Raw genomic sequence first — 22437 nt, forward strand, 5'->3', positions numbered from 1 at the left:
GCTCCGTAGTACCTCACCTTCAGCGATTCGTTTTACATATGACATCTTAACATTCTGTTGTATGATACTTAAGCGTTTTAGTATTGTCACAATTTGCTTGAATAACCAACCAGAGAATACTGACGTGCAAGATGATGAATAAATAGCTAAAGAAGAGGTGTTACGACACCCTCAAAGCCACTCAGAATACGATCCTTTCTGCGATCATATGTTGTGAAGGTGCATTGTTGCGTAATTCGTGCGGCGTGGTGGAGGAGGTGTGGTGGGTGGGTGTGGTGGTGCCAGGGAGCGTTAGGCACCAGGTGTGACAACGCCCTGGCTACACACACGTCCCGCTCCGGTGAGTCACGCCTCCCGACCCCTGACCCAGCACACACGCCACTTGTCAACGCCTTTCCCCGCCGTCGCCATCCCCGGCTGCTGCCACGTCTCACATGTCCCCAGCATGCACGAGTTCACACGGTGAACTGATGCCCCGCCGCTGTGCTCCCGCCACACTCACTCAGTCCACACGGGGACCTCCTACCGAAGGGTTTTACCGTCACCTTACCATCCATCAGAAACTTGCGCTCTACCATCAGACTGGAAAACCAATGTAATGATTCATAACAGTGCCTTCTCTACACTTATGATACCACATTCCTTAGTTATGCAGTCGTACAATGAAAGTGAAATATCTGCAACGCTCTGTTTTGCAATCAACAGTTGTCTAAATGGTGCTATTTAATGTTTACACACATACACACACACACACACACACACACACACACACACACACCCACAAATATATATATATATATATATATATATATATATATATATATATATAATTTGATAATGTCCAATATTTTCTAAAATATAAAAATCATATTGTAGTGAAGAACTTTTTTCTTTTGCAGGATCGTGAATGAGGAGTGGTGAGGGAGAGATTTGCTCGGTGTCTCCCAGGCAACAGCGCGTGGTGTGAGGCTGTGTGAGACGCCGCAGTGATGCAGTCAACTCCGGCTGGGGGCTTTACTGTGTACCCACGGCCCCCCTTGGCTGTGGGCTCCCCTTCCCTTCTCACATATCAAATGTTAGCCTCGCAGCCTCCCAGAGACTCCCCACCACACTGCTCACTTCTCCACTCATCGTTTTTCCTTCCAATACATCAGAATCGAAGTCCCATCTATTCTCCCAACTCTCCGACGGAAGGTGATGGAGGAAGGCTGCATGGTGCGGCTGGCTCTCCTGCTGGTGAAGAAGGCCGGCAAGTGGGTGAGGTCGCCACCTCCCCTCCTCTTGCCTCACCGACGCCAACACACACCTCCCTCACCCTCACCGCTGTCATTGACCCCACTCACCCTCCTTCGCCACCAAAAAATACAAGTGATATAGAGGGCAGTAATGTGAGCGAAAGGAGGAGCAAGAGAGAACTGCCGCTGGACCTGACTACCAAGAGGCGGCCAGATAGCCATGACAGCACAGACGCCAGCCACGAGGAAAAGGAGAGTGTGTCCACGAAAGAAGTGTCCAAGTCCGAGTCGAGCGAGAAGCCAAAGCCTCGCCAGGACCACCCTTTTCTTAGGATCAGCGAATTATTGAAGGACTCTCCGTCAACCAGTCCCACCCCGCCGCCTCCTGCCCCTGTTGCCCCTGTGGCTGCCAAGTTGCCCCTGGTGTACCCCCGGCCCCTTCATCCCGCCGCCCTCCTGGACATGTACCGCAGCTTAGACCGGCCAGTGTTTCCAGGTAATGGAGGCTCACCCTCAACACGCTACCCATTCTTCCCATCATTCCTCCCTCCCTCCAGCCTACCCATAGTGGGTCTAGCACCGCCTCGTGGTCTAGGCCTTGACTTGTTCAAAAACCATCTGGCTGGCGTCACGCGACCCTGTGGTGACTTCGTGAGGCCCTACAGCGACCTGCTGGCCCCCCACACAGCCCGCACTGCCAAGGACCGGTACTCGTGCAAGTTCTGCGGCAAGGTGTTCCCGCGGTCGGCCAACCTGACTAGACACCTGCGCACGCACACAGGGGAGCAGCCGTACAAGTGTAAGTACTGTGAGCGGTCGTTCAGCATCTCGTCCAACCTGCAACGTCATGTCCGCAACATCCACAACAAGGAAAAACCCTTCAAGTGTCCGCTCTGTGACCGCTGCTTCGGCCAGCAGACCAACCTCGACCGACACCTGAAGAAGCACGAGCTGGAGGGACCCAACCCGCCTGACTCACCAGAGGCACCAGACTCCAGCAGCACATTGGCCGCCCCTCTCAGAACAACAACTGGCAATACAGACGTCAAGGTGAATGGTGACGGTGAGGGTAGCGACGAGGAAGGAAAGGTGGAGGTAAGAGTAGTGGTGTCACCTCACCTGCCTCTTGCATGTGACCCCAGTGCCACTCACACCGATTCCCAAGACAGAAGACAACCGCCCACGAATGATCAACCCTTATTAAAGCGTCCCAGACTAGAATAGTGCAAAAAATGAAAGCATGACCGCTAATGACTCTACACGTAGAAACACCTACGCAAAAAACATTTACTCAAGTGCAAAAAGCGAAATACAAAACTACAAAAGTCACAAAAAATGAGAGTGAGAGCTAAATAATGTAGTTCCTGGTGACGCCTCGCCCTCCTGCGCCCTAGTGTGCTAAGGAGGTACTCTAGTCAGCAGTTACCTCGGCGGCACCCCCTACCCCCACCACAGCCCACGGAACGTACAGTTGAGTTAAAAAGTTCATGGTACAGAGGCTTGAACTGTCCTCCATTGCAGAGAAAGACCCAATACTCAAGCAATACCAAAGTCCGACCACTGTTAAGAAATTGTTTCCAGCCATTCAGTTAGATTTATTATTGCACAACCCCACTCGTTTGTTTCTCCTATATCGTTGTTCACCCAGCACTACAACTGGTGACCTGGATATAAATTTGACTGCTGCGTGTTGTATTCTAGGGGAAGAGTGTAACTTGACAAAAGCTGATAATTTAACTTAACGACTCTCATGCAGTCGACAAACATTAATCCGAAATCTTCTTTTCCTACTAATATGTGCCAACCACTGTACCACTGACTTGTGAACTCAGCTGTATCAAGCCCGTACTCTCGTCAGTTTGGCAAGCTTTCTAACGCCTCTTCCTTCTGATTTTATAACTACATCTAGTACGTTAATATATCCGTATATTTGCAAGATAAATTCTCAGTCTGTGTCAACATCAAAAAGATATAAACAATATACGAGAATAATATACATCTGTACATGGAACGTTTAATATTCGTTGGTATCATGTTAATCACGTAATTTGTTTGTCTTAATATGAAGAATACCGAACAATAGAATATTATGTTGTAATATGCAAAATCAATAGCTGAGGCAGAGGTGCAATAACAAAGGTCGGTATTCCCGGGCTGAGGAAGCTCCCTAACACCTTCTCCTATGCGATTAATTTTGTTTATTTTACACTTTCCTGTACTCTTGTGTATTACATAAATTATTCTAATATCACCAAACTCTGCACAGATAACTTATCAAACGATATTAACCAACCATTTCCAAAAATAAATCGTTTAGAGGTGTTAGGGAGCTTCCTTAACTGACGAGAATACGTCAAAGCCTCCATAACCTATACGGTAATACGGCTCCTAGTGTGTGTGGTGAGGGAGGTGTGTGCCACAGAACCCAAAATACCGGTAACCACCCAAAGAATATCACCTGCCCCTGTGTTACCTCTTCTGTATGGCGGTAAGGCCTGCAGACTAACTGGTCATTGTGTTCAGTCAGAAAAAAAAAAAAAACTATTCTTATACGTAGCAGTAAGTGATTGTACAGTAAAAAGATTGTACTAATTTATTTTGTACTGAAGGTAATGGCAGAAAGGTGTGTTGAAACAGTGTATCAGCAAGGTTGGAAACTGCTAAGGATGGTGTAGTTTGAAAGGTATTGTATTACTGTGCGAATGCTGAAATGCACTGCCCATAGTTACTGTTCATTTGCATATGTTCAGGATAAATGATTAATAAAATATGACTGGTTGTTTTATAATACCTTCGGCATTCTATATCTTAAAAAACATTTACTAACTGGCGAAAAAAATGGTCCAAATGGTGATAATAAGTATAAATGGTACGCAGAGGGCTATGAGAGGGAAGCTAATAGCAGAATGAAGGCAAGACCAAGAACGAGGAGGAAAAGCAGTGAGGAAGAGCGCCTGAGGGAGGGAGGCTTGAAGTGGTGGCAGGATTTAGTGAATAAAGTTTTAAGTGAGTCTCTCCTGTATTAAAGATATAAATGCTCAAAGTGGTACTTAACAGGTATTCAACTCTTATATATGAGAGGTTCTCTCATCTCTGTCACATGTCCTACCCCTGCTTATAAGTAGTTTACACACACACACACACACACACACACACACACACACACACACATACACACACACACACACACAGAACTGCAGTCTGAGTGCAAGAGTGAAGATTGTGGAGATGGAAGCCGGGAGTGTTGAGTAAAAGTGAGTCAACTGGAGAATGGAAATAATGTGGGAAAGTGGGAGGGGGTGGGTGGGTGTGGAGACAATCATTTCACGTCACGTATTTAGCACTTCTCTTCTTATCATCAGTATTATCCCAAACAACATCATTAACGTCATCATCATCATCATCATCATCATCGTCGTCGTCGTCACCACCACCATCATCATCATGGCCCCTTTTCCCACCTGGAGATGGGGTGAGATATCATCAACATTTATAACAATCACTGTTTACACTTTTCACTTTATTGCTAACATGGAATAATGGGTAAAGCAATACTGTAATACAGCCAACGATAGGAGGAGTTAATGTAGAAAGAAACGGGACTAAGAAGTAAACTAAAGGTGAAGTGCTGGGATGACAGTGCTTGTGAACAGGATGGAAGGCGTTTTATCCGTTGCTCTCATCAATCAGTCATGTCAATATTTTCACTGTACATGTAGTCAGTTTTATTTCATCTGACAAAACTAGGCCACTACCACAACTTAAATATTATGTCGTGGTCAAGTGAAATTCAAGGAACTTTAGTAGAAATGAGTCTCCCTGATTACTGGTTAAATCGATCCTCCAGTCCGAATACAGCTGGCCATCAACCCAACTGAAAGGGGTTATGGATCTTTGTCAGCTTAGAGTAAACGAATTACATAATAAATAGTAAATACATAATAAATAGTAATGGACAACGGGAAATGCCGTAAATACAGATAATATCATAACTAAAAATGAAAATAGAGAGCGCTCCAGTATTCTATCCCTAGATGCCGTAAAACAAAGTACAATGCGAGTATTCCCCTCCCACCCAAATGACCACTGAATCAGAAACATCATTCCTCTTCCAATTTACCCCTAACCAAATGACCGTAGGAGGATGAAAAAAGAGCCTGCCAATAATATACAAAGGAATGGATCATGAGGGTGGGAGGCGGAGAAGGTTGAAGGGTGAAAACATAAGTAAACGCACCTGAACACTCCATATAGCCTATTGAACATCACAGATGGCCGTACTCACATCACCATCTTTTATAAACACTGCTTAGTAACTAATGTATGATGAAAATCTTAATAATTACTGTCGTGTTAGTAACTGATAACATGAACACTTTACATGACGAGAAGTTTTCCTTTCTATTAGTTACCCATAAAAAGTTTTCTATGTAAAGAGCATTCGTACCAGAAACTGAAGAATAGTACATACACTGTTGCTATTAATGCTTTTACTTAACTTTAACTTCAAGTAACAGCATCCATAAATTACGAATGGATGAAATTTCTTTATTAAACAGACACAACTTTAAATAATGACATATTTTAAATCAGTTCATATTTGAATGCAAGACTTGTTTACATTCATCAGCTGACTGAATACACACACATACAAACTGCTGTTTAATGTTAAATTATAGTGAAACAACCAAGGCCTGTGATATGACACCTATAGTAGAGTTTCTGCATGCAGCAAAGGAAGTCCTGGTAAGTACATAACGTGAAAAGAAAACATATAAAACAATGAAAGGGGATATATATCGACATTGCTGTTCAGGTATAGGAGTGAACTGAAAGTCAGATTCAGTAATTGCTGCCATTGTTATGAAACATGAGATGAACATCGTTAACTAAGGTAAGTACTGTTAGAATATAGTAACACCAAAACAGATAGTATACCGGTGCTACTGCATTAGTGAGTAGTAGTGGTAGTAGTAGCAGCAGCAGTAGTTGATGGGCAGTAAAACTCACTTCGATTTTTTTAAGTTACTTTTAAAATATTATTAAAAAAAAAAAAACTATCATGGTTGCATCTTTTATCCACTGAGGACAAGATTTCCCTATTACCTTCTCCAACGCAGCTGACACTAACTTCTTTTAAAGTAACTTATTCACGGATTTGTTTGCCTGGATCGCGGTAGGGTTGGTAACAGGGTCAGTTAAAATGGTTTGGTGGCTGTTGTTAACACGATATTTATAAAAGTTATCTTACTGTCAGTACGTACTGTCTGGCATAACTGCATTTCAAGGTGCTACAAGACTTGTAGCTGAACCATTGCCCAATACCGTACTTGAAAAGTAAATGTCGTTTTTATTGCTAATCACGTGGTGTATATATATATATATATATATATATATATATATATATATATATATATATATATATATGAAGAGGTGAAACAGGCTGTGGCACAAAAGAAGAAAGCATACAATGAATGGATGAGAGATAGGGGCGTGGAAGAAGTTAAGAGGCGGAAGAGAGAGTTATATGTAGAAAGAAAGAGAGAGGTGAAAAGATTAGTAAGAGAGAGTAAGAAGAGAGTGGATGAGGAATTTGGAAGGAATTTGAGTGTAAAGTGGAGGGACCGTAAGAAAATGTTCTGGAAAGAGGTGAAAAGAGTAAGACAGGGTGGAAGTGAAGTTAGCAGGGGAGTGAAAGATAAAAATGGTAGATTACTAGTGGAGAAGGGAGAAAAAGTGAGCAGATGGTGAGAACATTTTAAGGAATTGTTGAATGTAGAGGATGGAAGTAATGCGAGTGTAAGTGGCTGGGGAATGGCTGGGAGAAGGAGGGAGGTGAGAAGACAGGAAGAAATCAGTAGGATAGAAGTTGTGGAAGCAATGAAGAAAGTTAAATCGGGGAAAGCCCCAGGAATTGATGGAGTGTGTGGTGAAATGCTGAAGCTTGGGGGAGAGATAGTAGTAGAATGGATGTAGAAGATGTGCAGATTGGCCTGGTAGGAAGGTAGAGTCCCGGAGGATTGGAAGTCAGGTATAATTATTCCCTTGTACAAAGGAAAAGGGGAAAAAGAAGTGTGTGGTAATCATAGGGGCATTTGTCTTCTTGGTATAATAGGAAAAGTGTATGGTAGGATACTTATTGACAGAGTTAGAGAAAGAACAGAGAAATTAGTTGGAGAAGAACAGGGAGGCTTTAGGAAGGGAAGAGGTTGTGTAGACCAGATATTCATTCTTAGATCTTTAGTGGAAAAGTTTCTAGAGAAGGGAAAGAAGTTGTATGCGGCTTTCATGGATTTGGAGAAAGCATATGACAGGGTGGATAGACAAGGATTGTGGAAAGTGTTAAGAATATATGGAGTAGATGGGAAGTTGTTGAATGCTGTGAAGAGTACGTACGATGGTGCGAAGGCTGCAGTGCGTGTGGATGGTGAACTAAGTGAATTTTTCTCTTTGAAAGTTGGTTTGAAACAGGGATGTGTCATGTCTCCATGGTTGTTCAATCTGTACATGGATGGGGTAATAAAAGAGGTACAAGGTAGGGTAGTGGATGTTGGAGTGGCCCTGGTGAGAGAGGATAGTGTTTGGAAACTCCCTGTGCTGTTGTTTGCAGATGATACTGTGTTGTTGAGTGAAGACGAAAGGGAGCTGCAAGGCTTGGTGGATGAGTTTGAGAGAGTGTGTAAGAAACGGAATGTAAAGGTGAATGTAGGGAAGAGTAAAGTGATGGTCTTTGAGAGAGGTGAAGTCAGTGAATGTATAGCGAGGTTGGATGGTGAGGAATTGGAAAATGTGAGTACGTTTAAGTACTTGGGTAGTGTGATGAGTAAGGATGGAGGTTTGGAGGGTGAAGTGCTTGAAAGGGTACAGCAGGGAAGAAAGGTTGCTGGTTCTTTGAAAGCAGTGATAAGAAACAGGGAAGTGAGCATGGAAGTGAAAAAGTTACTACATGACAGTATTGTGATACCAACTCTAACGTACGGAAGTGAAGCTTGGACGTTGTTGGAAGGACACAAGTCAAGAGTGAGAGCAGTGGAAATGAGTTATTTAAGAGGAGCCTGTGGAGTCACATGGAGAGACAGGCTGACGAATGCGGACGTAAAGGAGCGTTGTGGTGTTGATATGGATGTGATAGGAAGCGTTATGGGGAACACACTGAGGTAGTTTGGCCATGTGGAGAGGATGGAGGGTGAAAGACTGACGAAGAGAGTGTATGTGAGTGAGTTGGAGGGGGGAAGAGGGAGGGGGAGGCCGAGGATGAGATGAAGGGATGGGGTGGAGAGGTATATGAGAGAGGGGGTGTGAGATGAGAGCAGGGCAGTGAAATGGCGGGGGACAGGGCGACTTGGAGGCGATTTGTTTGTGGCCACCCCAAACGGGATTGAGGCGTCTGGCAATATATATATATATATATATATATATATATATATATATATATATATATATATATATATATATATATATATATATACAGTATATATATATATTCCAGTACTGAACAAAGGCCTCTTCCATCCAATACCATGACTTGGAAGACTACCAGTCTTTAACATGTTAGACTACTTCCGCATACCGGTACTTTTATATCTCGTTTCTCCAATTCGTGGGTGTTTTGTCCCCACTCCTAATACGTCTTGGCTTATAGTCAGCTCATCTATTGCTCCTATTGTTTTCTCTCCTCTAGCTACTTCTCCCTTCCAGCTTAATTTCTGTTCTTTTATCATAGGGCCTATTTGTATTACCGGTATCTTTCACTTTAGTGTGTTCTAATAACGACGCTGCTGTTGCTCATTGCTATTCCGAACACTGATAGCTTCATTTTTCTTTGTTCCCTCCTTAGCTTATTCTCCGTAGTTTTCGTGAGTTGGCAAGTTAACTCCTTGTACCATTTACATCCCATTCTTATGTGAACCTGAATTTCATAATCGTGATCTTTGGTCAACATTAGCTCATGGCCTAAATAAACATACCCGGTACTCATTTTCCAGAACATCACCATCAACAACTTTTGTTTTAGCTCTGTTCACCAGTAGACCTACTTTGAAACTCCTGTGTAGGCCACTAAGCATCACCTGCAATATTCTTATACCGTTTCTGAGGTAAAAATATTGTCAACTGCATATCTTTAGTGGTCAAGTACTTTCCATCAGTATTTATAACGTTTCTTATCCATATCAGCCCTTTGAAAATCTCTTCAAGGCACGCAATAAATACCTATGATGAACTGTATTATCATGGATTACTTCTTTCTCAGTTTTGATTCTGTCTAGCACTGTGCACTTGAATCACGGCAGCACTGTACCATAAATGTACCCTAACTGTTCTGTAGGAGCCTTGCCAAAGGTTCATTTGCGCCTTGAATGCGTACCGAGTATGTCATTTTTTTTTTTTTTCTGAATCAGAGGCATTTTCGTAATCTACAGAACTAAAGGTTTATATTCATTAGCTCAGTTTTGTCAACTAGTTTACTGAGTTCACCCACCGTGAAATTCAGTATGTTGAGTGTTGCAGGTAAAGGATGGAAGACAGTGAATATATATATATATATATATATATATATATATATATATATATATATATATATATATATATATATATATATATATATATATATATATATATATAGAATGTTTAATGTGATGAACAGGTTGGTTTCTGGAGTGGCGGGGAATGTGTGGGTTAAATGTTTAAAGTGTGGCAGATTGTATAAAGAATGTGTATGACTGACTTTAAGATACTCTTGGAATTTATGGAGCTGGAGAAATATGTAAAACAATGAACAAGGAGGTATTATGAAATATATATACAAGTATACGAGCAGTATATATGAAGGCTATACTTTACATTGTGGAAGGGAAATTGCTTAGTGCGGTGAAGACCAGACGGTGGGAGCACACCAGATGGAAATATGGATGTTTGAATGTGTGATTTAGTATGAATAAGACTAGAGTAACCTGGCTCTACCTCTCGAGAGATTGATCGTGCTTGATTAATGCTAAACTCATCGAAGTTAAGGAATTACTGATAAACTTTCCCGTTTAACTTCATTATACCTGCAGTACTGTGCCGTCTATGTATATTTTTAAATTTGCCAGAGCCAGACGGTTGTACTCGGCTGAGGAGAGACATCTGGTTGTGAGACAACCAAGAGACAGGTCATGGCTTATTTACCCATTCGCTCTGAAAATGTCATATGTTTTATTCTTGCTCTTTTTAGGCGATTGTATTAAGCCTGGGACACATATTTCTAAATGGAGGATCAATATAACCTTCATTTACCCCTTCCGTACAAGCTTTCTCTCCTACACTGAATAAAGGCGTTTGAAGTTATCAGTAGCTTATTATATCTATCTATCTGTCTGTCTGTCTGTCTATCTATATATCTTTATCTATATCTGTTTACCTATCTATCTATATCTATCTATCTATCTATCTATCTATCTATATATATATATAATATATATATACGACGGTATATATACATGAGGCATCATTGGGCTGGCAGAGTTATCACTGAAGCAAGGAAGGACCTTTGACAGCACGAGACGGAGGGGACGGGGTTGGGGTTGGGAATGGAGGGGAGAGGGATGTTTGGAGAGGGGGTCACCAAGTACGTGAGTGTCTTATGGCACCAGGTAGTCAACACTTTTCTCCTCCCAATTCTGCCGAACCAGTATTGAAGTGGCTCAGTTTTTTTTTTTTTTCTTTAATCTTAGGTTTTTGTATCCTATAATAACATGAAGTGAAACTGTTCGGCAGTGTGTGTGTGTGTGTGTGTGTGTGTGTGTGTGTGTGTGTGTGTGTGTGTGTGTGTGTGTGTGTGTGTGTGTGTGTGTGTGTGTTTTACTAAGATAACCCATATATCTACAGACAGTGCTCATAGGAGGGCACTGCGAGGCTGCGCCCAAATTTTGACCTTTGATCGAGCTGTATCAAATGCGAATAACTTATTGTTACGTCCAGGCACATCGGGTGGTGCCAAGTCTGATCCAAGTTTAAACCGGTATTCACGAAATATTTTCTGTACTCTTAACTTTGAACTGACCCGTGACCTTCACCTTTTATTAATCTGCACCAAAATCGAGTCATTTCTTCCCAGACCCAGACGCAATTTATGTGCCAGTTGTTATTATGATTGGATCAGGTATGCAAGAGATATTTTGTTACATAGTTACATCCAAATAAACATACACAGAAACTGACTAGATTACAATAGCTATGCCTTCATCTTCGATAATAGCAGTAACAACAGTAAAAGATTTTATCTTAAAAAAAGAAGTCAGTGATGCCTGTCTTTCCCAATTTCGTCTCCGTGCCATTAATGTTTCATTTTCCGAAGTTTGTCTTTGTAGCCACCGAGAATGTGTCGCACTGAGAAAGTGCTGCACCAAAATTAGTAAGTTTCAGTAAGGCATGACTTCTGATATTGATTTTTTTTTTTTTTTTTTTTTTAATAGAAAATCGGAAAACATATTGACTGGATTTATATTTCGAACACTGCGATATCTCTTGCATCACTGCGTTCCTCATCGCCCACTGAGTGTGAGAAATGTATGCTGCGGAAAAAGTTGTCATTGTTTTGCGAGCCCGTCTTCACGCACGGGTGTAGTAGAGAGTCGCACCGATAGTCGTGGGTGAAAGTGTGTGTGTCTAACGGTGGAGAGAGGGAGAGGAGGGCACTCTGCAGTAAACACAGTCCTGGCATTGCTGATTAAACCTTGGACTTCTAGATCTTTTCGTAGTTAAATATATATAAACAGAATACACAAGTGCGACCATAGGCTTCCAGAGAAATTGTGTATGAGGTGGTGGTGGTGGTGGGAGGAGTGGGGGGGGGAGGGGACGGCTCGCTCTGAGAACACTCCTGGCACTGTGAATTAACCCTAGGACTTCTTGGATCTCTCTTAATCTGTTGGGCTAAGGCGCTCGAACTGGGCGTGGCACATAACATTTATATTCGAGGAGTGGGTGGAGTTTATTCCCCACATAATGCCACTCGGGGACGAGCGGTAAGTAACCCTCCCCGTAAATATCAGCCTAGCCGTGGACCCTTGTGCTCCTGGTGAACGGCAAAATCGTCTGGCGTTAGCGCAGTATATTAGCAAAGACGATGCGACGACGAAGGAGTTGACTGACTGTGCCCTTTATGTGCATTATTACTTATTTATCTTTTGTAGACCACGATACCCTAGCTTCGGTCCCCTGCCCGAGACGTCATTTTTATTTTCATTTTTGTTCTCCCCATGTGATTTTACTATTTGGAGAGTTTCAGAACGGAGGTGGGGTTAGATACAGCATTCGTTAATTACTCCACTGCTAGGACGCTCTTCTACTCTGATTAAATACATGGTAGTAACATGAATAAGGTACAAAGACGTCACATTTCATTCATCCTTTTGTGTCAGACGATCTCACTTTGCGTGGGAGAGACTTTTCGAGCTGGAGGGCTTCGACAGAGCCTTCACTAATCTCCACAATATGAGTGGCCTTTCCTAAGTTAAATAAAATTGTCTTAAAGCAGCAGAAAAAAAAAAAGCACCATATCGAAGGGATCAACTGTTCAAAGTAATTCAGTAACTTGGTTTAATGTGACGAAGTACGGGATGGTGAATTTTGTGGATTATTTTCACTCTTGCTACCTTCACACGGTTGTACTGAACTTAGGAGAAACAGTTCGAACTAGAGGCGTTAGCTGTACTGTAGCCATCTTTAATCTCTTCAGTACGAGAGATCTTGAGAAAAATCGTCTAGAGGCAATCAGAATAAACTATAAAATGACGTCATTGTACTGGAGGGGTTAAAGCTAAGTATCTCACAGGTTATAACAGAAGTAAGCCTGATATAAGTGATGTGTGAGTGGTGTCCTACATGTGATGCGTGGTGGAGTGTGTTGTGATTGCCGTGTTGTGTTGTGATGAGCGGTATGGTGTTATGAAAAATGTGTTGTATTGTTACTGGTATTGTAATGAGTGGTGTGATTTGAATAATTACTTTGTTTTCATATTTTTTACGTTATTATTCACTGTACCGTTTAAACTGTAACTCTGCCCATGTTTTTGCAACTTATTTCACGTAGCTCAGTGGGAGAAAAAAACAAAGGTACGGCTCTACATCCTTTCCATAAAACATATTCGTCAGTAGCTTCGTATTCTAGTATTACTCTATTGTTGCAGCTCAGTATTCAAGCTGGAGAGATGGCAGTTTTTGGCCACGTTATAGTAAAAGCAATATACTGGGACTATGAAGTGTGCGGTAGGTGTATGAATGAAGATATAAATACAAACAAGCAATGTTATACATTACTTAAGGTCAAGAATGTTTATATCCTAGGTAAGCCAGTGCCCCCGTCGCCTTCACGTGGTGCTGTGCAATGAGGCCTGCGATCTGGACTCTGCCGTCAGCGCTATCGTCTATGGCTTCCTCCTACACTCACTCAAAAAGGTATGTCTCTAATTACTCTCACTCATGAACGTGTCTTTCCTTACAGTTTTCTTCCTTAATTATTCCTTCCTTACTCACTAAAGAAGGTGCATCTTTCCTTGCATTTTTTTTTTTTTTTTACTTTCCCCCTTTAAAATGCTCCTCTTACTGGTTCCTCCCTATGGCTTCATCCTACACACGCTCAGCAAGGTGCGTCTTTCCTAATACTGTCTCTTCTTATGCATCTATTATTGGCTCCTTTTCCACTTAATAAGGTGTGTCTTTCTTTACAGTCTATTTCCCCCCTTCCTCTGTTACGGTATGAATTTCTCCTCCTCAGTAAGGTGCATCTGTTCTTGCGGTGCCTTTCCTCCTTTCTGTCATATGCTTCTCCACTTACTCGGCATGGTGCATCATTTTCTTTCCTCTCTTCCCTCAGACACTTCTTTAATAAGTTACTACTCCACTCCTAAAAGATGCGTGTTTTCTTACCGTCCTTTTCCTTCCATCATCTCTTTCCTTCCATACTCTCTCTCTTTCCTTCCTCCCTTCATTTTTCCTTCCTTTCCTCATCTCTTTCCTTCCATCCTTCAAGTGCTTCTTTTCAATGTCCCTCCTCCACTTAGCAAAGTGGGTCTCTCCATACAACCTCTTCCCCCCCCCCCTTTTTTTTTCTAGAATTGTTTCCTCCTGCACTCGTTCAGCAGGGTTTTTTTTTCTTACAGTGTTTCTTCCCTTCTTCCAAATGCCCTTCCACTCACTGAAGAAGGTACAGTTGCGGACACTTAAGAAGGTACAGTTGCGGACACCCACTTAATAAGGTACAGTTGCGGACACTCACTTAAGAAGGTACACTTGCGGACACTCACATAAGAAGGTACGCTTGCGGACATTCACTTAAGAAGGTACAGTTGCGGACACTCACTTAACAAGGTACAGTTGTGGACAAGAACATCGCTACACTTTATAGTCGAACATCTCTGAAATTCTTAGACAATATTCTGAAGCGTTTATTGAGCTGCTGATATATTATTGGATTTCAAAGTTTATCATTCGCTAACTCGTTATTTATCGTAGTAAAGTGTATCGATATTTATGTCCACAAGTGTAAATTTCCTCTTACAGTCCCTTTCCTCCCGACATCCAAAGAATGCTTGTTAATTAAGGTCAACTGAATGCTTATCTGACAACCTTAAATAAAATGCTTTATTGCAAGAACTCCCCCATAGGCCACATTAGCTGGTTGATTATTCCCACATACTTAAAAGATGATGCGTTACTAAAATACTTAAAAAATGTTGCGTTACTAAAATACTTAAAAAATGTTGCGTTACTGAAATACTGCTATATTTCGTTTAGTGTAATGAGAGCGGGAAGGGAGAGGGTCGGGTGGTGGTTCCGGTGCTGAACATCCCGGCCCAGGACTACCCGCTAAGGACCGAGGTGACACACTGGCTCAGCAAACACCACATAAACCAGGATTTGCTTGTCTTCAGGTACCGTAGGTTACTTCTTGTCTTTAGGTAATTTCGACTCTTATACGATGACTTATTTTTGATTTATACTCCGCCATCCGACCACATATTCAGCTTGGGAGATCCTTGATGGACTGATGTTGATGACGGTGACGACGACGACGATGATACTGACGATGATGATGGTGTAATGACGATGAAAGTTACAGGTATTGTGTGTGTGGTGGCACAGGAACCAGCTGGACATGAGTGAGGATGATGTTAACATGCAGTGGGGACAGGTGGTGATGATAACGATGATACAGATGACAGTAGCATGTTGACGACGACGACGATGACGACAACAACGATGATGAAAGCAATAGAGAATTTAATGTATCCATGATGCTGAAGACATGACCTAGACCTGAGTGAGGCTGGTATAGGGCTGGAGCTGAGTTAGTGGATTAATGATGATGATGATGATGATAGCTACAAATAACAATGTGTGTGTGTGATGCTGAAGGGACGCGGTGGACCTAGCAGCGGATGGGCTAGAGTTAAGTCTGGTGGACCACAACCTCCTGCCCGCCGCTGACGCCCACCTGGACCCCGCCGTGGTCTTCGTCATAGACCACCACAAACTGGAAAGATCGCCCGGACCTGGTTAGTTAGGTTGTTATTTAGTCAGTCAGTCGGTTGGTTAGTTAGTTACATCCATTGACTACCGTAAGGAAATACGCCTTTAACTCCAGATCAGTGACGTATTTTCCATCTTATTCTTATTACCTTGAGACAATCATATGCAGCTCAGGAAAGACTTTACGAATCTTAGGGAATAGAGACAGCCTTCATCAACCTTTTCATTACCAGATCCCAGGCTGAATAAAATTATCTAGTGGTAGACTGATTAAAATTATAAAGTATGTCATCGAACTGAGTGAGTTAAAGATGAGGAAATAGATTTTAATCGATGACCTCGGACGACTTGATTTAACAGAAGAAAATCTCGTGTGTCGCATGGCTATATTACCTGGGTTAACTGCTTGAACGATGTGGATTTACAGTAATGGCTTTCTTTTCATTTTTTTCAAAACTATGCAGTTCTTTAAAGAATTCAGTATACTAGTTCACATTAGTTACCAGTGTGCTATCAGTGAGTGTAGAAGGTGACGCTGGATCTTTTAATCTAATGTACTTTTCCTGTGTGTGTGTGTGTGTGTGTGTGTGTGTGTGTGTGTGTGTGTGTGTGTGTGTGTGTGTGTGTGTGTGTGTGTGTGTGTGTGTGTGTGTGTGTGTGTGTGTGTGTGTGTGTGTGTGTGTGTGTGTGTGTGTGTGTGTGTGTGTGCAGAGATGGTAGTGGAGGGTGTGGGATCATGCTGTACCCTGGTGACGGAGCGTATCCTAAACACCAATCCTTCCATCCTTGACCACACCATAGCCAGTCTGCTTCACGGTGAGGCCCTCTGTACCCCTCCCTCTTACACATGCCCTCACATTTCCATCTCTTCCCTGTAAACTACCTACTCTTCTGTCAACACATGCCCTCCCCTGAACTACCCCCATCTCCTCTTTACTCACATATCTTCACCCTTCTATATTCCCCCTTTTACACTACCCAGTCTCCTCTATCCTGCCTTCACCCTTTCTGTCCTTCCCTATTTCTTTCTACACTACCCTCTCCCTTCTATATTCAGACACTGCTCTCTTACCCCTCTACATTTCCCGTAATCTAGTAATCGTCGTTGCATTTGACCACTCCAAATACCAAACACGAATTTTTTATGTCCCTCCTCACCCTCAGTTATGGCTTAAGATATTATTTCATTTGATCAATATATTACACACCCAGGCTACGTTCCGTTAAAATTTTTCCCCAAATATATCATAAATTTTCATAAAGTGTAGGTACGTTGTTAATATGATACCCTAGTCTTAAGTGACCTGTGTTTATGTCTACTACAGTATATGTATATAATTTGCTTACCAGAATACCAATACATTGATTTTGTTAATTTGTTTCCACTCGAAGAAGATATACTGGATGTTTCTGTAACTGCATGTGTATCTCAACTTTTATGATTGTGCGTATGGTGTGCGTATGGTGTGTGTGTGTGTGTGTGTGTGTGTGTGTGTGTGTGTGTGTGTGTGTGTGTGTGTGTGTGTGTGTGTGTGTGTATCCAGGCACCATCATTCTGGACACTGTGAATCTGAGCGAGGCAGCCAAGAGAGTGACCCCCAAGGACGTGGATATGGTACACAAACTGGAGGCGCTCATCACCCCCCCGCCACACAGGTACAGCACCGTCTTATTTACCATTGTACCCTTTTTACTTAAGTTGGACTATAACTGCCCTCTCCATCTTGAATACCGAGTTGTAGCAATAGGTTAACACTGGACCATGATGCTAAATACGAGAGTGTGTTATGGAAAGGATGCAGAGCTGTAGCAATGTCTTTTTCTGGTACTCAGTTACATGAAATGAGCTACAAAAGGATGAAAATCTGGGCCCTGTTAAGGTGAAAGAGCTTTAGTATCTTCCTTCTGGAATATAAAAAGCCAGATAACCCCTTCAGTTCTGTGATATATAATTGCTCTTACTGTATTTAGACGACTTTTCTCACCACAGGATAGACTTTCGAAATGGAGAGGTTAGACCCAGCCTTCATTTAACCCTTCCGTGCAAGACGTCTCCCCTAAGCTGAAAAAGAATCGTTTATATTCATTCATTTTAACTATGGGGGAAATTTTCATCCTTCTGCAGCGTATTATTGGTACGTGAGTGGCAGAATAAGACTACTACGGCCTTTTTCATGGCACATCGTCGTGACCAGCTTTGCAATCTAGTATTAATATCCTGTTATAATTCAGCATTTAAGATGAACAGATAGCGCTTTTACGTCTAGTTAAAGTGAGCAGAGCATAGTGACTACAATAACAATAGAAATAATACGACCTTGGAGTGATATAAGGTCGTCATTTCCAACCTCACTAAGCACGTCTGTCTAGACTCTATACTCCTTTTACTCTAATTTGGCCTGAAATTACCATATTTCCATCTACAGTCCTGTGCTGTAACAAGAGATTTCCGCTAGAATATGATGCTAGTCGTAAAGAAGTGCTCTGCAAAGAATAAAGAGCCACAGTATTATCATTTTCTGCCACTAAACTGCGTCAAATTAGCTGCAAAAGGACGAAAATGTGGACCGAGTTAGTGTAAAGGAGTTGCTGTGTGGCTAGTAAACAGACTTATTATACCAGTCAATTATCCTGGCTTCTGAACAGAGATACGGTATTCCAAGAGCTGACAGCAGCCAAGAGCGACGTGTCTGGCCTGAGCAGTGAGCAGCTACTGAGGAAGGACGTGAAGGTGGTGACGGGGGGCGGTCTGACTGTGGCTCTGGCCTCTCTCCCCATGATGGTGCAGGTGGGTTGTCTTTATCCAGTTGTAGTATGCAGGATCTGAGATGAAGTTAGGCTCGTGTTGTCTTGCCGCCACATCTACATATTTACCATTTTATTCATGTGTGTGTGTGTGTGTGTGTGTGTGTGTGTGTGTGTGTGTGTGTGTGTGTGTGTGTGTGTGTGTGTGTGTGTGAGTTATCATTATTCATTTATTTAAACATTATGTTTATATTTATTATTGCTAAATACTTTTAATTAGTATTTTTTCTAACTGCCTTTTTTCTGTTACGTTTTGTTTTTCGTAATATATTTTTTCCCGACTGTTGCATGTACACAGGAGTACCTGGGACGTGAGGGTGTTGGTAAGAGCCTTGAACAGCACAGCGGGGCACGGGGGTACGACCTGATAGTCCTTATGGGCATCAATATCACCGGACACACAGTCATCAGAGACATCGCCATATTCTCACTCAACCACACGCTCAGGGACAAGGTCAGTTGCAGTCAGGAAGAGTTGGTTAAATATTTCACCACTTCCCCTTTTCATCGGCTTATGCTGCCAACTTTCCTTACCCGGGAAAATCTTAGTACGTTGCTTTACCCACAGATGACTCTTTGGTATGATGCGTCAGAGAGGAAAGCAATGGACCTGCCTTGTGTGTGAGGTAGAGCAGGCGGACTTTTTCTTTTTGGAGGGGGGGAGGAGGGAATCCGGCAGCTTTACTGATGTGTGGATGATTGGTTTATGTCACTTGATATGCTGTTGATTGTTCTCACACTTTTGGCGCATTCTCTTTCCTTGTTTCTGGATCCTTCTGCACCCCATATTACCGTGGAGAGATATGTTAGGATGGTGATGATGATGATGATGACGACGACGACGATGATATTACTACTAACGAAAGGCCCTTTTCAACTGCCTAATGTTTTCAAGATCTTTGGTTGGAGAGGGACTCTTTCACGCGGTGACTCCAATATAACTAAGCATCTCCTCTGCCCAGTTATACAGATATCCCTTGCTGACCAGTTTGAATAATATCCCTCATTTCCTTCCCTATCCCCCGAGAGGAGGTTGGTGGCTTCAGGCAGAGGACAGCTTCAGCCTCAAGATAGGGGTTCAGGTTCAGATCTGCACGGGACACCAACAACAACAATACAAACTATGGTCTCACAAAGTCGCTGTGATGCTGTCTGATACACAGCTATTTTTCATATATTCCCATTTCACTAACCTAGAAGTTTGTAAAAACAGTTGTTTCACTTTACTTTTATGCGCTGTTTCAAATTATAATTGAATCATTGGTTATCATTGTTTAAAATTCTTTGAGAGGCGTGTTACAGATATTTTGTTGTCCGGAAACAAAAGGTCAGTCACTTGCCAACGTTATCTGTACCCGATATGTTATCTGAAGTGTAGGGAGGTCGTAGAACCCGTTATATGGCAGGTATCACGGGCTATCACAAGTTATCAGAGGCATATCACACCTCACACGTAGTCATTCAAACGCAGAAAATGCTGATTAATGCGTTTTCGTGTCCACCTTTACTTGGCGGAGATATCGTTCTTTTGCAGCCCATTTCCCGTAGTTTAGTGGCAAAATATGACAGCACTACGGCTCAGCATCCTTTCATAACACTTCTTTTTGAGTAGCACCAGATCAGTCTTTTGTTACAGCTCAGCACTGAAGATGGAAAGATGACAGTTCTAGTCTTGAAGGGAAGGCGTATAGAACTGCTATATAAGAGAGAGAGAGAGAGAGAGAGAGAGAGAGAGAGAGGGAAAATCAGTCTTGTTCTAGTACTAAAAGCCACATGTTTTGCCATTCCAGCTGGTGACGGAGCTAACGGGGGCATCGGACAGCGTACTACAGCTGTCGCCACAACTCACACACGTGGACCACTGCCAGGCTTTCACGCAGGGCAACGTGGCCGCCTCCAGGAAGGTGGTGTTGCCCTTCGTCAGAGAGTGGCTCGCCCGAATGTGACCCGCACTCTGTTTGGCCTTTGCTGCATACACTTCACGCAAAAGGACACACGGCTATACTCATACACACAGAATCGCAGGGAATCCCTTAATTTCATATACTTGTCAACACATTTTAGTGGTGTGTTTTGGTCGACACTTGCAGCATTTACTCCTCCTTCAATATATTAGTGGCGTGATTTTATACAGGCGCTGCCACCATGTATTCATCCATCCAGGGCAGTCATACAACTCTTCCACACTGTTACACAAAAGCATACCTGTCAAGGCTCACGATTATTTGGAACCTGGTTACTATGACTACTACACCATAAAGAAGATTCTTAAACACACACACACAAACACACACACACACACACACACACACACACACACACACACACACACACACACACACACACACTAAACAGATAAAGGGCAAAATACCGTAGCTGGTCGCCATGGACTCAGGAAAGTTAAATACACCTTGTATATAATTATTTCTGTGTTTCATTCTCCATGTTTGTTTATCCTTATGTTCTTCAAGGTGAAAATATGTATCACTTAAAAACACTGCCGCCCAAAATGTATAGCTTCTCAGTCTACAATGGCATATGGTAGCATCATTATGACGTGGAAGACAAATACTTAAACAAGGTGCACTGTTTCTGACATTTCTCATAATGAAGCACTTTAGAGTAAAATTAGTGATTATTTGCAGATTAGTTAGGCCAGCTGTAGAAATGTCCACTGAATAGCTAAATGTCTTTTTAAGCTAACAAACTACCTGCATTTATCGGGGAGGGGGATTCAGAACTGGGAACCTGTGGCACTAATCCACACTTTCAAAGGCAATGAACTCGCACAAAAATGAGATATTCCTACCAACACCCACACCAACATTACACATCTGCTTACACATTACATCAACATACCCGCTTCTTTCTACCTCAGTATGGATACGCAGGAGATACTTATATATTAGTACACACACACACACACACACACACACACAACTATACCTATTCTCCCCCTCCCACACACACACACGCACACACCGCTATACCCGCAGTCACTGCTTCAGCTACAACCGCACCCAGGCCCACAACTACAATTACACTAACACCCACACCCACAACTACATCCATACCCACACACGCGCCCACAGCTACACCCAGGGCCTCAATGACCTTTCCAGCGTATGACCCAGATCCCTGCGGCAGACCCCGGCACCTGGCAGCGTAAAGTAGAGGAAGCGACCGTCTATCCTGCCGCCTCTGATTTATGCGTCCCGGGTGGCATCATCACTGTGGCGGGGCGAGCACTTGTCACCCCCGCCCCGCCCCGCCCACGGTCACCAACCCGGGGACAATGATGCCACGCCCCGCAACACCATATACTGTAGTAGGTTAAATATTCACGCTCAGTCATCCGACACCTGATGCCATTTTTTATCAGTATCACCTCATGTACAGATGTTTTTTTAACATTTACTTCCTGATGCAGTGTTACCTTCAGGTCATTAGGCTACACTGATTGATATTCAGATAGTTTACTCCAGCCCGGGAAACCATTAACTACTTTGGACGGTAACCATATATCCAAATGAAAGCCTGGTGATCTAGTGGGTTATGGCGCTCCAAATGAACGTAGCTCTGAAGGGCTTCCATTTGACTGATGTCTGAGGTTTATTGTTCATAAATCACCACTTCAGTAGAGTGACAGGGCTATCTCAACTTAAATATCTGGACTAAATAGTGTGGCCTGCAGCCAACACGCTCTTGATGCACTAAGGGATTGAATTATATATATTTAACTCATTCGAACCCAGTGTCCTTAATACAGGACGGAACTGGGCATTCTCAAAATTTATTAAAGAAGGGAACCCCCGGGTAAGGACCTATGAGCTTCGCGACTATGAGCCGACAGGCAGAGGGTGGTACGCCCAGCACCCTTTCAGCA

At 42.7% G+C, this 22437-nt stretch overlaps 2 protein-coding genes across 2 annotated transcripts; both read left to right on the top strand.

The window, feature by feature from the left end:
* Positions 1-989: 989 nt before the first annotated feature.
* On the top strand, positions 990-2459 carry LOC145392485 (MDS1 and EVI1 complex locus protein EVI1-A-like). The gene has a single exon (XM_080266879.1). The coding sequence runs from the start codon at positions 990-992 to the stop codon at positions 2457-2459; it is 1470 nt and encodes a 489-aa protein (XP_080123005.1).
* A 3477-nt stretch (positions 2460-5936) lies between these two features.
* pn (exopolyphosphatase prune) lies at positions 5937-21850 on the top strand. Its single transcript, XM_080266880.1, is given in 10 exon segments — positions 5937-5981; positions 13563-13673; positions 15012-15148; positions 15633-15804; positions 16460-16562; positions 17291-17402; positions 18393-18534; positions 18850-19005; positions 20342-20485; positions 21674-21850. Coding segments are annotated over 10 exon segments (1299 nt in total).
* The last annotated feature ends 587 nt before the right edge of the window (positions 21851-22437 follow it).

This window comes from Coenobita brevimanus, chromosome 22 (assembly GCF_032717465.1).
Source record: "Coenobita brevimanus isolate Jiangsu-jjx chromosome 22, ASM3271746v2, whole genome shotgun sequence".
NCBI lineage: Eukaryota > Metazoa > Arthropoda > Malacostraca > Decapoda > Coenobitidae > Coenobita > Coenobita brevimanus.

Coding starts and splice junctions, on each gene's coding strand:
- LOC145392485 (XM_080266879.1), top strand. CDS start 990: ATGCAGTCAACTCCGGCTGGGGGCTTTACTGTGTACCCACGGCCCCCC.